The 15180-nt window shown below is 31.2% G+C and overlaps 1 protein-coding gene across 1 annotated transcript in view; it reads right to left on the reverse strand.

The window, feature by feature from the left end:
* The window catches only part of LOC123302251 (lachesin-like), a 582311-nt gene that overhangs the window by 179982 nt on the left and 387149 nt on the right, over nucleotides 1-15180 (reverse strand). The window contains exons 3-4 of the mRNA XM_044885108.1: nucleotides 6012-6219; nucleotides 4958-5119 (exon numbers count right to left, since the gene is read on the reverse strand). Of these exons, the coding sequence (XP_044741043.1) occupies nucleotides 4958-5119; nucleotides 6012-6219 (370 nt within the window). The remainder of the gene's footprint in view (nucleotides 1-4957; nucleotides 5120-6011; nucleotides 6220-15180) is intronic.

A 15180-nucleotide genomic window follows, 5' to 3' on the forward strand; every position in this document is an offset into this window, starting at 1 on the left:
AAGGATATGGAATATGGAGGTAGGGGTGAAAGTGGGAATGTTGCCCAGCAAAGCGAGTAGTTCACAGCTAGTTTTAAATATGCAGCTGTGTATGTATAATTTTTATATGTATACATACGATGTTTAAGTATTATGTACAATAGCACGTCTGTTGATACAAAGAGTGTACATATATTTGATCAAGGTACTCGACTTTCCCCATATTATATTACACTGCTAGCCTCGTATTCGAAACGACGTTATATGTACTTCGAGGAGCATATGTTTTGCCTCTCATGAAATTCTAAAGATCTACATACTATAATACATACAAATACGTATATATACAGAGCCTAAGTTTGTAGTCCCCTCGCTTCCTAACCAAGTTTCTGTGTAGGAGAATTACTTTACTATTCGACATTATTCTAAAACTATATTCAAACCGAATACATTATTCAACTTATGTAGTTTATTATTATTTATGAAAAAAAATTTTTTTAAAGAGATACAAACGATATATTTTTTTTAAAGGGTCAATAACTTTTATAGAATCCGTGATGCAGTTCCTTAAAGTTTAAGACAATTCCCTCTCAGACTTCTGTCCAGTTTGGAAAAAGATTGAGATAGCCTTGATTTATCAAATTTATAAAAAATAATACCAAAGATGAATAGTTTACCCTAAAACTAGTAGGATTAAAAAAACTTCGAAAAAATCGATTCTTCGAACTTAATGACGTCAATCAATTCCAAAAAATTTTATTTTTCTCTATCAAATTCAAATTATGTTCAATTTTGATAAACCAAGCATGTAATCCTACTAACATTGGATCAAAATTTTCGAATTTGTGATTAAATTTAACCTACCTTTAATAGGTTTCTAGAATGTGGAGTCATGGTCCCGATATTTAGCACAATGGTGAATCGTAGAGAAAAACTAACGTCAAGAATGAAAATTTTGAACCAAAATTAGTGGGATTCTAAAAAAATTCCAATCAAATCGAATAAATTTTGGCTGTAATATCGAAAAAATGGATTTTTTGAACTCGATGACGTCATTAAAATCCAAAAAATTTAATTTTGCTCTATCACATCGAATTTATAACCAATTTTGATAAATCAAATATATAATTCTACTAAATTTTGGCCATACTTTTCGAATTTGTTGTCAAATTTAATCTATCTTTAATCGATTCAAGATTGTGGAGTCCTGTTCCCGATATTTGGTACAACGGTGAATTGTAGAGAAAAACTAACATAAAAAATGAAAATTTTGATCCCAAAACTAGTGGGATTCAAAAAAAATTCCAATCAGATCGGATAAAATTTGGCAGTAATATCGAAAAAATCGATTTTTTGAACTCGATGACGTCATTAAAATCCAATTTAATTTTGCTTTATCATACCGAAATTATAACTAATTTTGATAAATCCGGTATGTAATCCTACTAAATTTGAGTCATACTCTTCGAATTTTTTGTCTAAGTTAACCTTCCGTTTATAGGTTGCAAAAGTTTGGGGTCTAGGTTCCAATTTTTAGCACAAAGGTAAATGGTAACGCAAAAATAATAACATTGTTTTTCACGCACTCGGCAAAATATAAATTAAATTTGCAAAGCGATGGAGAAATGGTTATAATTTTGAGCTATATTTTCAAAAAATTGAAAGGGCGTGATAGTGAATGAGTTTTAAACCGATTACAATCATTAGATCGGATCATTTTTCGTGGAGATACCGAAAATTCGTGTTTTTTTGTTGATAAGTCTATCTGAACGAAATGTTATATAATATGTATAGTGAAATTCGGTACCGTTGAGAAAAAAAACATATTTTTAGAGTCGTTCTTGTGAAAAAGTACGAAAAATTAAGAACTCGGTCCCCAAAGTTCGAATATTTATATAAAATTGAACTCGATAAAGTGTACTGTTTAGTATTTATGTATCACATTACATTAATGACACAGTTGTATGTTATCACTATTTTGCAATTTAATTTACAGTGATTAGTTAATCATTATGAAAAACAAAATATTTTGTAGTGTGAAAATTGTGTGCAATTATATCATTATACATCAAACAACACGACGCTGACGTGAAAATTATTAATTTTGAAGTACCTATTTACAAAAAATTGTTTATGTGACAAATCCATTCACAATCAAATTGACAAATTCGTACATTCATGTGTAATCAAACAATTTCCTGCTAAAATTTGAAAAATGATTTCGTTGGAAAAACTATGATGGCTTTTGTGGTAACGTAATATGTTTATTTTTTCCAGTAGCTGTTACCTACCTGCTTCACTGGATGATTTTAACATTTTTATTAAATTTAATTTTCAAAATAAATTATCAAAATTAATTGTCAAAATTGTATGCTTCCTCCCTCGTCAATAAAAATCTCCCTACCTCATTACCTCTTCTAATTAGTCAACTTGGAGGCTAGCTTAAAAGCTTAATAGCTAGTATCCCGTTTAGTAGAAGCCTTCTTCACTCTCAAGCTTGAAGGTATCCCCCTTAACTTCATCAAAATTTATGTGCATTCAGGCTGTAAAAGCCATCTACCGTCATCAATCTCAGTGGTATAACGTAATACGTTTCTTTATTCACTAGCTGTTACACACCCGTTTCCTTAAATGATCTCAACTTTCTTCAAAAATAATTATCAAAATCAATATGAGAAATAGCAAAATAGCCCCTTAACCGTTTTATCCCCTCCAAGCTATCGTTTCTATCTCATGATACCCCTTCTAATTAATAAGTAAAATAATCTTCTTCACTTTCAGGATACAAGCTATTCCCAAAAGTTTATTCTGTGAAAACCATGTGCACAGATAAACATATCCGACCTGATTCTTATTGAGGTCTCCAGCTCTGGTCTCAGAAATCACTTCGCTCACTATATAAGTAATACAGAATCTTTTTTTATCTCAAGAGTTCAAGGTATTCCCATGTGAAGTTTGATTAAAATCGATTCGGCCGTTCAGTCATGAAATCGCAACCAACATTTACGACAGAAATACTTTCGTATTTATAATATTAGTAAGAAATGAAAAGCAATTAAGATCCAAGTTATTTAAGTCGATTATTACCAAATCTAAAAGATCGACAAAAATAATTTTGAGAAAACTGTCAAACAAGGGTAAAATTTGCGAGTAAGCTGAGTTTTTCATTTTGCAGACAATTATTTTACTAAGCAAATTCGCAGACCTTATGCTGATACTATTTTTAATACTCCCGGTATGTTCTTTCATACCTGAAAAACCAGTTTTGCGATATATTAATCTCGTAAAAATTTTCCCTGACTGAAATCAGAAATGTTAAACTTTTCCTCTTAAGATATGTGTGGAATTAAGAAAAAATAGATTGAAAATAATAGACCCCGGAAAAAATGTCCCATTTTTTAACGCAAAAACTTTTGAACCAAACTTCTCTACAGTCGACAAACTCAACCCAACCATCTCGTAAATACAAGAATACTCCGGGTCTATTAAGGTTTTAAGTCTGTTTGTTCCGACTATCGATATATGTCTCACACTGAAAAATTGCAAATTACTGGATATGTTCATAGCATGGCTGCAATTAAAAATTTTCTTGGTTCAAGAAAACGGTTGAGTCAAGAAAATTTACTTTATATAAAAACATCAACAGCCAATTAAACTGATTTACTTCAGTCCAGAAACTTATTTTACAGTGTTGGAAGGCTGAATTAATCACCCAATAAAACTCAGTATATTTCGAGTATTTAAGCAATTAATGTGCTATAAAAAAGTTAATACTCCAATATATATACATCTATATTATAAAGTGAAGTAATATCGTAATAAACTTCAACATCTTTGAACAGTGTTTAAACTATGTGACATAACAAAAGGTACGAAGTGTTAGAGCTAGGGGTTAAAATGTGTGGGGATGTTGGATGTTGAGGTAGGGGATGGTATGTATACGTATATTAGTCTTTGAACAAGATTACACAAATAGCTTCATACAATTCAATAAACGTACACATGAATGTTAAAACAGTTTAATTCGATTTTATTTAAATTGACACTTAATTAAGTCGATTATGTTCAATTAATTGATTTTCAATTATATAAGTGTAATCAATTCAAATCAATTAATTTAGTATATTTATTATGATTGTGTTTTTTTTTTTTTTAAATCGATTTTCATTTGAAAATAAAATCCATCACCAAGTTATCGGTTATATCGACGAATTGGTTTTCATGTGAATATATTCTTTGTAACAATATCGAATAAAACGGCATTAGAATTAATAGTTTATAACGAACAAATCTTACTATTTTAAAATAAATTTACTCAATTTGAATCGTATAGACTTTATTTTGAGCATGTGCGTCTGTCTCTCTCTAGAGGTTCACAAAAATGGCACAAAGCACCCACTTGCTTTAAAAAAGTAAAATTATACGGAATTCAAAATTTCAGTTATCGGATGAGTTTAGTATGAAAGTGGAATCAAATTTTTAACTAACCATCTTTTATATAGAGTTTGAGAAAAAGTGAACTTAATTTTTGCCCTAATTTAGACTTTTTATATGCAAAAAATTTTTACATTTAAAAATTTTGTTCTTTCTCTTACGGTTTACAAGGCTCAAAGGAGCCATGTTACTAATTTACGAACGCTAACTCACTTTTTGGATCCGGATCACGATATAAAAAAATTGAGCACGATATCTCTTTTCGTTTTTTAATTGTTAACGGACAGACAAACAGAAAATCGTAGAATAAACTTTCCACACGATTTAAGATGGCGGACGATTGCATTAAAGAGACTTGCATTCAACATTAAGCTAACAAGTCGTAAATTAAATCATAATCTTCACTTTATAATAATTACAAAAGTCTAATTTCTATGATTTCAATTAATTCTTAGGATCAGTATATTTTGAAAATAATTTTTGAAGCCATATTCATGAAACTCAAAAACAAAACAAAAAATATATTAAAATATGGAACTCTTACCTTTCTTTCGCCGTTCGACAGTGATGCCTTGACCATCTTCACGACGCCACATTATTTTTGGCGTTGGAAAACCATCCGCCCGGCATGTGAGTGTGATGTTTTGATTCTCCCTTATAGCCACCGTAGATTGTGTACTGTCCGAGTCAATTATATTCGGCGGTACTGTAATAAAAACAAAATATTCAAGTGACTACTTAAACTATTTTCAAGTTGAAGCACGAGCAAGAGACTGTGAAAAGACTCATTTTAAAAAGCTAATCTTAAAGTTTACATTTCGCTTCAATGATCATAAAACGTTGAATTTTCCAATCGCCAGTATTTCCATAATTTTTAGGTATCCTTTTTCAACATTCAAATCTGAACCCTCTTCTGTTTTTGGGTAGCCTTCGGTTATTTTTTAGTGAATATACGCGTGAGAATTCATTTGCGAAAAATCACTCACAAATCAAATCTTTATTCCATTAAAAATATAGCGATTTCCTGGATTATCGAGTAAGTGGTGTCAAAGGGTTAACACAACAAAGCCAAGTAAAAGAAAATTCGCAGACTCGTGCTAACTCAATCACATTAGAGGCATGGCCAATCCTTGAAACAGAGAATGGGCGGAAGCAAGCGATTTAGAATATTACGGTCGTTTTAACTATTTAAACAAAATTGAACTATGTTAATTTTTGGCTTTGACCAATAAATTTGTTAATTCCATGAAGACACTTGTAGTCGAATGATTTGTCAAAGGTCATTTGGTCTGCAGGGTATTTTGATCGAGCGTAATGTCGTTAGACGACTTGTCTTCAGATGAATAGCCTTGACACCAAGTATTTTAACGATGTTTAAGCAATTAATTCATAGTCTTTACTTTACTGAACAGAACTTTAATATTCACTTTTTTTGGGTGAGTTAGTATCCAATCCCGTACGAGTTCTTGCTTCTCTTTGTGAAAGCAAGTCAACAATAGTACATAATTGTTTTATAATAAGTAGAACCAGCCTGTATATAGAAGTTTAATATGATAGGTAATGTAGTGAATGGTTGTATATACATTGATTAAACTTACCAACAACTTGTAAGTAACCAACTTGGCTGATCATGGGATTGGTGTTCACTTGGCACATATAGTAGCCTCGATCCTCTTGTTGTACACTGCTTACATGTAATAGCCATGTTTTAGCATTGTCGTGTGACACACTAAATCGTGGCACACGTGATATTACATGCCGGTGAATTGTTAATATCATTTGACGGTCTATATGAATCCATGCTACCTGTAATCATAACACAACATTTACATTTAACATTAACATCCAAACATATTTACATATGTGGCTTTTTATAGAAACGGATTTCTATACGAGCAAGTATCTTATGTCTAAATATTTTAATATGGTCTCAAATACTGAAATTGTGGATAGAAATTATTTAAGGTCTTTGTGGTTTTCACTTGTCAAGAATGTACGATGTATTAACTCACATGGGTGAAAAACTGGTTTTATTTATATGCTAGTCGTTCTGGACATGAATTTTATTTCAGGGAGTAACTATAGTAACGATATACTACTTTATTAATATAATTGTATGGATGGACATATAATCCTATGAATTCTGAACTCAGCCGACTACATATTGACAAATAGGACCGATTCTTAATACTTTGTCTAGTGTCAGAGATGGTTAGGGATATCGAACAAAAATTATTAGAAAAAGTTGATTAGAATATTTTTTTTACCCATATACCGTTTTTCATGACCGAATTCTCATTTTAAGTTTTTATATTTTATTTCGGTCTGTATTCAAAATTATTACAACTACATATGGCCAAAATATCGTCATTTTCACGGAATTTTTGAGCTAAAAATCTCTATTGTCTGTACTAATATTATTGTGAACTATCTATTTTTTCCAAAATTATGCCATTTGCTGTTACCTGAACTAGTGAACACTAGCGCTTTATTTGACCATCCTGATAACAGATTTTTTAGCTTTTTAACTGGTTTTTAAAAAAATTTCATTGAGACAGATTGAATTTGGCTTCGAACTTTACTACGTTTCAAGGTGTTTCAAGGCTGATTCCAACATTTCCATCGAGGGTGAATGGCAGCCAAAAAGTAGCATCAATGGAGAAAAGTTTGACCCACATATAGTGAGTTTCCAAAACAAATCCCTATCAGATCGGATAAAATTTAGCTGTAGAAAAATTCGATTTTTTTAACTTGATGACAATCATATTATAGTTTTATCAAATTTTGATAAAAGTATGTAATCCTACTAAATTTGGGTCATACTTTTCGAATTTGTTATCAAATTTCATTTATCTGTAATAGGTTTCAAGAATGTGGCGTCGTGGTCCCAATATTTAGCACCATATGAACATTAGCGAAAAACTAAAAAAAGTTTGACCCAAAAATAGTGGATTTCAAAAAAAATTCCAATCAAATAAGATAAAATTTGGCTGTAATATCAATAAAATCGATTTCTTGAACTCGATGACGTCATTAAAATCAAAAAAATTTAATTTTGCTCTATCACATCCAAATTTTATACAATTTTGATAAACCAAGTATGTAATCTTACTAAATTTGGGACATACTTTTCGAATTTTGTACCAAATTTAATCTATCTTTAATTGGTTTTAAGATTGTGGAGTCCTGCTCCCGATATTTAGCATAATGATGAATGGTAGCGAAAATTTAACAGCAAAGGCGAAAAAATTTACTTACAAAATTAGAGAGATTCAAATAATTTCCATTCAGGTCGGATAAAATTTGTCAATGTTATCAAAAAATTATTTGACCTGAATCATGTCATTTAAATCCAAAAAATTGCCTTGACAAATAATTTTCATAATTTTCCTTTTACTTCCAAAAAGACATTGAAAAAAATTAATTTAAAGAGTACAGATAGTCATAGAAAAAGTAAAAATAAGGCATAGAAAAAGTTCAAAACATTTCACTATATGGTCCATTAAAGAGTAAATACCATGGACTAAAGAATATATATAAACAAATTATAAATATAATCACATAGAAACGCAGTCATTATTACAATACACATATGAAATGGTACCTAACGAAAAATTTTAGGGGTTTCAATACGGTTTTGATAATGTTTGAGTATATTATAAGGGAAATATTACGAGAGAGGTAATATTTAATAGTCATTGGTTTCATACTACTTTTAATACAAGGTGTTTGAAAAACCGACACCACATTAGATTATTCAACCAACATCGCACTTTTTTCAAACATGGTGAACTTTTTGTAACATATGGAGTTTGATGGGTAGAATCAAGTAAAAATATCTCTTACGTGAGTCTAATATAAAATTTTGGACCTGTTTTGCATAGAAAAACTTTACTTGCAAATATCTCCTAAAATATTTTAAATTAATAAAAAGTTGTGTAACCGATTTAAAGAATGCAAAATTGTCTATTATTACATTTCTTAAGAAAATTTTCGTATTATTTACAGGATCCGAGAAAACTGTTATCGAAAACCTGCATGTCTAACGCGTCAGCGTATATGTGGTTGATACTTTTTCTATTTTCATATAATTTTATCTATATCCGACTTATGAATTTTTCAGGTTAATTCAACCTATCCACAGTTCCTAAAATTTGTTTTTCAAGTCCTCCAGCTGTTGTGATTATTTCTCTCATCACGGGATTAAAGATGTAAGCAAAAAAATAGCTAGTGCATTTCAAAATAAAAGTATTTCATATTCATGTAGAGGTTATGATTTACAAAGAACATTTACGTCTGGGCTTGCGGGATACAAGCATTTGAAGATATTGTGAAAACATCGTTTAAAAGAACTTTCATATCTTAAAAACGAAAAATCGCACTTGAATAGGATATGAGCCCTTCTCGGGAATGTAATAACAACCTCTCTGACCTAAAGTAATTTGGTATTATAGCGTTATTTCTGTTCTTAAACAGCTCCAAATGTTTTTGGAGTAGGGGGCCGGCGATGCACCAACCCAGTTTTCAATATCAACAACAAACTCTATGGTCTAAGTCTGTTCCACCCCAGGACAGCCACATTAATCTTACCTAGCCTGGTTATTGTAAAGAAAGGGCCTTGTTATTATTTACTCGAAAATGTGAGAAGAGAAAATTCCATTTTCAATAAAAAGTATCAAATGGCGTGAATATCTTGCTTTTGTAACACCGTTTACAAGCTGGTAAATGTTGTTTGAAAATGATAATGATAGGTAAACCCGCACATATACAGCATCGGTACAAAATTGTCATTTAAGTAATATTCGAGTAGAATATGTTAATATTAGCTCATATGGTCTGTGACTGGTAGTGAGTAGTTCAGTTATAGTAGACATTGACGTGTCTACCAATCCTATGTGGTTTCCTATTCATTTCCTATACTGATTTTAGGTATGATCAACTCTCCAAATTATATACCAAACCAGATGAGTATTATTATTCTAGTTAATATCATTTTATTTAACCAGTCGAGTTTGTTAGTTTGTTTTTATTTGTTCTGGATTTATGATTGAGCCACATTCATCTTTAGGATTAATTTGCCATGAACATGTGAGTCAGGTGAGGTTAGAGTGGCTTTTCTGAGGGGGGATCACACTTAGACCATAGAGTCCCGTTTATGAAACATTTGGGGATGTTTAAGACCAACAAGAGTGCTTTGACATCAACAGACTTCAGGTCGACCCAAAAAGGCAGACCCAGAAAGGTTGACCCAGAAAGGCAGAGTCCATCTCCTCAAACCTCAAGCAGTGTCCTGTAATGCCGACAACGACTTTGCTTATAGAGACCTTTTGAAGCGAAATAAGATCTTTTGCAAGCCTAGGATTGTACTAGACCATGCAAAATTTCGTCTTTTTGAACTAATCGTTCCGCTGTCACATTTTCTTCCACCCTCTTGCTAATATAACGTCACAATTTCCAGAGGCATGTTTCTTTGATGAATTTCCTCTCCTATGACACACTTCAAGATAATACTTCCTCTTATTCTCCATTTGAGTAACGGTTTTTGTGAATAGGTCTTAAATAATTATGAGAAGTTCGTGAATTCCTATTTTGAGCATGAGTAATTTATAAACATACACCAGACATCTTTGCTTTTAAATCATCCTACTTTGTGAACAGCGCTTTTCATCAGTCTTCGTTAAGCAAAAAAAAAACAAAAATAGGCTTCCCTATATGAGATTTTTAACAGTTAATCTTAGATTCTGAAATTAACTCCAAAGTATCGAATCTATGTTTTTAAAAAAATTCGTAACATTGGTGAAATAAAAATACTTTTATTATAAATGATAATATCAGTAATGTTTTCCTTCAAATAGTAATCGAAAAGTTTAATGTTATTCCAATAACATACTTTGGTTTAATATCTAAACAAGCATCCTGTAAAGACTATAATTAGTAAATGTTCGACCATTCTTAGATGGTTATTATTTAATAAAGAAAATGACAGTATATTAAAAGATTTATTGGAGAATGAGAAGTTTAATTGCCATACAGTGATCGCACAGTTTGTAATACTTGGAAATAATTCACGGGACTACATCGAACTGTTCAAAATAATAAGTAAAATTTTGAGATTTGTGTGTATCTCAATTTTTATAAATTTCATCATTCATTTTTCATTAAAATTCTGCGAATAATTTTCTCTCAAAGAATAAAATTACAGTTTACAGATCAAATATTCAGTCATATTTTCCCCGGAAGTATATGTTATTGTATCGAAAATCAACGCAAAGCGATGAGAATGCTATAAAGTGTTGTCAATTACCTAGTCTCGTCCCCCTTTTTAAATCTTTGCACCCCTTCTTAAAGAGTTAAATTTTTATGTGAAATGAATTTGTGTCAAGGGTGTTTTTGATGATGTCGACTCTCCACTCCCTTTTTTTGCCCTTTTATGTAAACATTTGTGTTCTCAAGAGGAAGTAAAGATAAAAATCCCAATTCAATAAAAAAACATTTACAGAGGGGAAGTATGACCTTCAGCATGATCAGTAGTTCCAGTCGCTCGTCCTAGAGCATAAGACGCATAGGATATTATCCACCCATTTCTGTCTTGAGTTAGTTTTGCTTCGATTTATAATTTTCTTTCTTTCCTCTGTCCCTCTTCATATTTTCTAGGGTCACGCACTTTTCCTTACCCCTTGAAGATTCCAGTCTAGTGTGGCAATTTCTATAATCCTCTTTGAAGTGTAAGACCAATTTATATCCACTTTCTTCCTTTTATCACAGCTTCAATGGGTTCTTTCCTATAATCGATCGTTTCTGATCCTTTCGGGACATCTGACATCTAACAGATGGCAAAGCCATCAGTTTACAAAATATTTAGTTGATTTTTTCCTTCCTAATCATCTACCACATTACGCAGCCTTAGATTGATTATTCCATTCCAACTTCACGTTGTACAATGATCGGAGCTTTTGACAGGTCATGCTTAGTTGGACAAAGGCACTGATCCTCTTCAACACCACCCGCTTCAGCAACACCATCTGTTTTATGACCTTAGTGCAGGCATAGGCGGGTTATTTTAAGTCGAAATCACTTTTGTTATAATTTTATTGTGTGTCATAAACTTTATTGTATGTCTCTTTATGCAAGTCCGCATTGCTCATAAAGAGGAAGCGAGACGGGTATTCGACTCTTCTACCTGTCTCAGTTTCTCTTATAGTAATGAAATAGGTAGAAAAAACATGTTGTCTCTCTGTCTCACTCATATATTTGGTTGTCACTAGTTAGGCTGTCACTGTCTTACTCGTATTTTACTTACTCGTATTCTGAGGGACTTCTCTAATGGTAGGTCCACACAATACCAACTTCACACAGACTTCTATAGAATTTTGTCTGCGCAACAAATCAGTACAAACAAAAGTGGGTATGATGGTAAAATCTTTCATGAACATTTTTACTCAGACTTTCAGTCTGTTCAAACAATAGTCTGTATCGTGTGAACCCACCATAAGTCACGTTTGCCCTTACCTGCCTTAGTGATCGTATAACCTTAAAGCATAAACTGTGTTTGCCAAAACAATTAAGTAAAAATAATTCGTAATCAAAACTCATCAAATGCAGTTTTTTTTTTTGAATGTGCAATTGAAAAAACAATTATTAAACGATAAATATACGAATAGTGAATACTACCGGTTGATTAAAATCTGGATAGAATGGTGGATATTTGCATGTTGTAATGGTGTAATGTAAACTGTAAACTGTAAACTGGTAAAAGGAGAGGTTTTTCGCAATTACTTTGGCAGATGTTTTTCAGTATATAATTCAGAAACAGACTAACTATATTGTAAACACAATATTATTTTGTGATATTATGTTGAGTTTTTGAAATAACAATATTCGATGTTAATCACAGCTGGAGTTTTCAATATAGTTACTAGATGATTCGATTCCTAATATAATAGTTCCTATAATTAAAATTCTTTAATAAATCTTATGGGAAAACATTTTCGGTGGATTTACTTACCCCTTAGTAAAAAATCACAAAAAATATTTAGTTTCCGAATTTGATAAAACTCATTTTATAATGTAACTTTGACCTAATCAACTCAAAAATCGGGTTTGTTCGATGATTGGATTGATAGTTTCGGAAATATCGCCGAAAAACGATCTTATATAGGCAATATCTCAGAATCTAGTCTTCCAATCGTTCAATGAACCAAATTTTTGAATTTTTTGGGTCAAAATTACTTTTTTTTAAAATTACTGAGTTTTATCGAAATCGGAGACACACAATTTTTTTAGATTTTTGGAAATTTTTTTAAGGAGTACGTACCCCAAAAAATTTTTATTTCCCGAATTTGATAAAACAAACTATATAAAGTTATTTTGACACAAAAAATTCAAAAATCGGGTTTATTCGTTGGTTGGACCGACAGTTTCCGAAATATCGCCGAAAACCGATCTTATACAGGCAATATCTCTGAATCTAGTCATCAATAAATCCAATTTTTGAATGTTTTAGGTCAAAATTACCTGATATAGTGAGTTACTTTATAAGGTTATTTTGACCCAAAAAATTCAAAAATCGGGTTTATTCGATGATTGGATCTTTAGTCTCCGAAATATCGCCGAAAATAGATCTTATATAGGCAATATCTCAGAATTTACTCGTCCAGTCGTTCAATGACTCCGATTTTTACAATTATTTTGATCAAAATTATCTTATATACAAAGTTTTATCGGAATTGGAAATAAAATATTTTTTTCGTTTTTTCTTTTTTTGCAATTTTCTTAGGGGTATATGTTTAATTAGTTTTTCCATACCACTGGTAATAAATAAATCACCCTATTAAAGCATATGAACATAAATTCCAATGTATATATTTATACTGTTTATACATATACAATTGGGGTTGTTTCGTAGTGGTTGCAACGGGATAAAAGGGTATCTATCGCCGATTTGTTCATAAAACATACAGACTGTATTTTTTCAAATTATACACTTACAAAAAAAAGACACTTTTTTTTTCGTGGAAAATACACAATATTTGAAGGCATGTAACTTTGTTATCCTTAATTTTTTTTAGGTTCATGGCTCATTTTTATACCATGTATATATGAAATATACATAGTACTTATATTAAGTTTAGTCCCAAGTTTGTAACGCTTAAAAATAATGATGCTAGGAAAAAAATTTTGTCATAGGTGTTCATAAAATCATCTAATTAGTCCATTTCCGGTTGTCCGTCCGTCCGTTCATCCGTCTGTGGACACGATAACTCACAAACAAAAAAAGATATCGAGTTAAAATTTTTACGGCGTACTCAGGACGTAAAAAGTGAGGTCAAGTTCGTAAATGAGCATCATAGGTCAATTGGGTCTTGGGTCTGTAGGACTCATCTTGTAAACCGTTAGAGATAGAACAAAAGTTTAAGCGTAAAAAATGTTCCTGTTCAAAAATTAAACAACTTTTGTTTGAAACATTTTTTCGTAAACATCGCTGTTTACCCGTGAGGGCGCCAATTAGGCGGAAATTTTATAATATGTACTATACTTGATTATCAGTTTTGTATGTGTCACATGTTTGTATATGTTATATGATAAAGAAATCAACACTGAATATGCATGGTATTTCAACAATTAACTCAGTCAATTGTTTGTTTTCACTTCTTTAGGGTAAGGATTGTCAGCTCGATTAGATTTGCGTTTCAATTAGATTTTTCGTTGGTAAAGCCTTAAAACATGAAAATATTCTTAAAGCAATAAAAAAGATTTCAAACCCTCCTACATTTCATATAAACTAAATAGGGGCTGTTTGAAAAGCCGAACCGTTCAGGAAAAGAAGTAGATATGGAACACTTTTCGCCCATTCACGCTCACTCCAGAAACCACTCAAAAATGGTATTGTTTGTTTGTAGACACCCCGTATACATTTATTTGCCGAGGGTGTAGGCTTCTCCAAAAGCCTATAAATCGTGTTTTATAGGCTCTCCGTTCGATTCATTGCATAAGACGATAATAATATGATAAAAGAGTTATATTGAATGAGTATTCTTCCTATGTATAGTTTAAAAAGATACAGCCCGTACATATGGAATATAAAAGCATGTATATTGTATATATACTTACCACTGTATATTTATTTAGATATTCATATTGAAATGATTATTTGAAAATTTCATCAGTAATTCATTAATTACTCTTAATAAATATTTAATTACAATTCGACTAAAATAAATTTACAAATACAGATTTAAAATAGACTATGTTATATATTATATAAAATGTACAGTGACTCCTACGATTTGTGCCACATAAATTTTTTTACGATGTGTCCCATAGAAGTTTTTATATTTTGATTATCATTTGCTTTTATGCTTAGGGTAGCGGGTTCGATTCCCGCCGTCGCAACAAAATTAATTTAATTAATAGATGTGATGGGTTGGTGTAGTGCATGGTATATGGTGCAAGCAGGTTCACTCAGCCTCTGAAATTGAGGAGCTGATAAATGAAATTAGCCTAAGTGTGTCCTTCGTGGACAGCCAATATAACCTTACCTAATTTAATATATCTCGTTTGTATACATTCTTTTAAGACACGCTGTAAATTATATATTATTTTATTGTTTTACTGAAGTATTCAATTAATAGAAAATGTTTTTCACGAATTATTATTATTATTATTATTATTATTATTATTATGATTGTTATTATTATTATCATTATTGTCAGTTTGTGGAAACTATTCAATTTCATCAATATACTTGTTCAATTAATTATTTAATAG

The sequence above is a fragment of the Chrysoperla carnea genome, chromosome X, assembly GCF_905475395.1.
Source record: "Chrysoperla carnea chromosome X, inChrCarn1.1, whole genome shotgun sequence".
NCBI lineage: Eukaryota > Metazoa > Arthropoda > Insecta > Neuroptera > Chrysopidae > Chrysoperla > Chrysoperla carnea.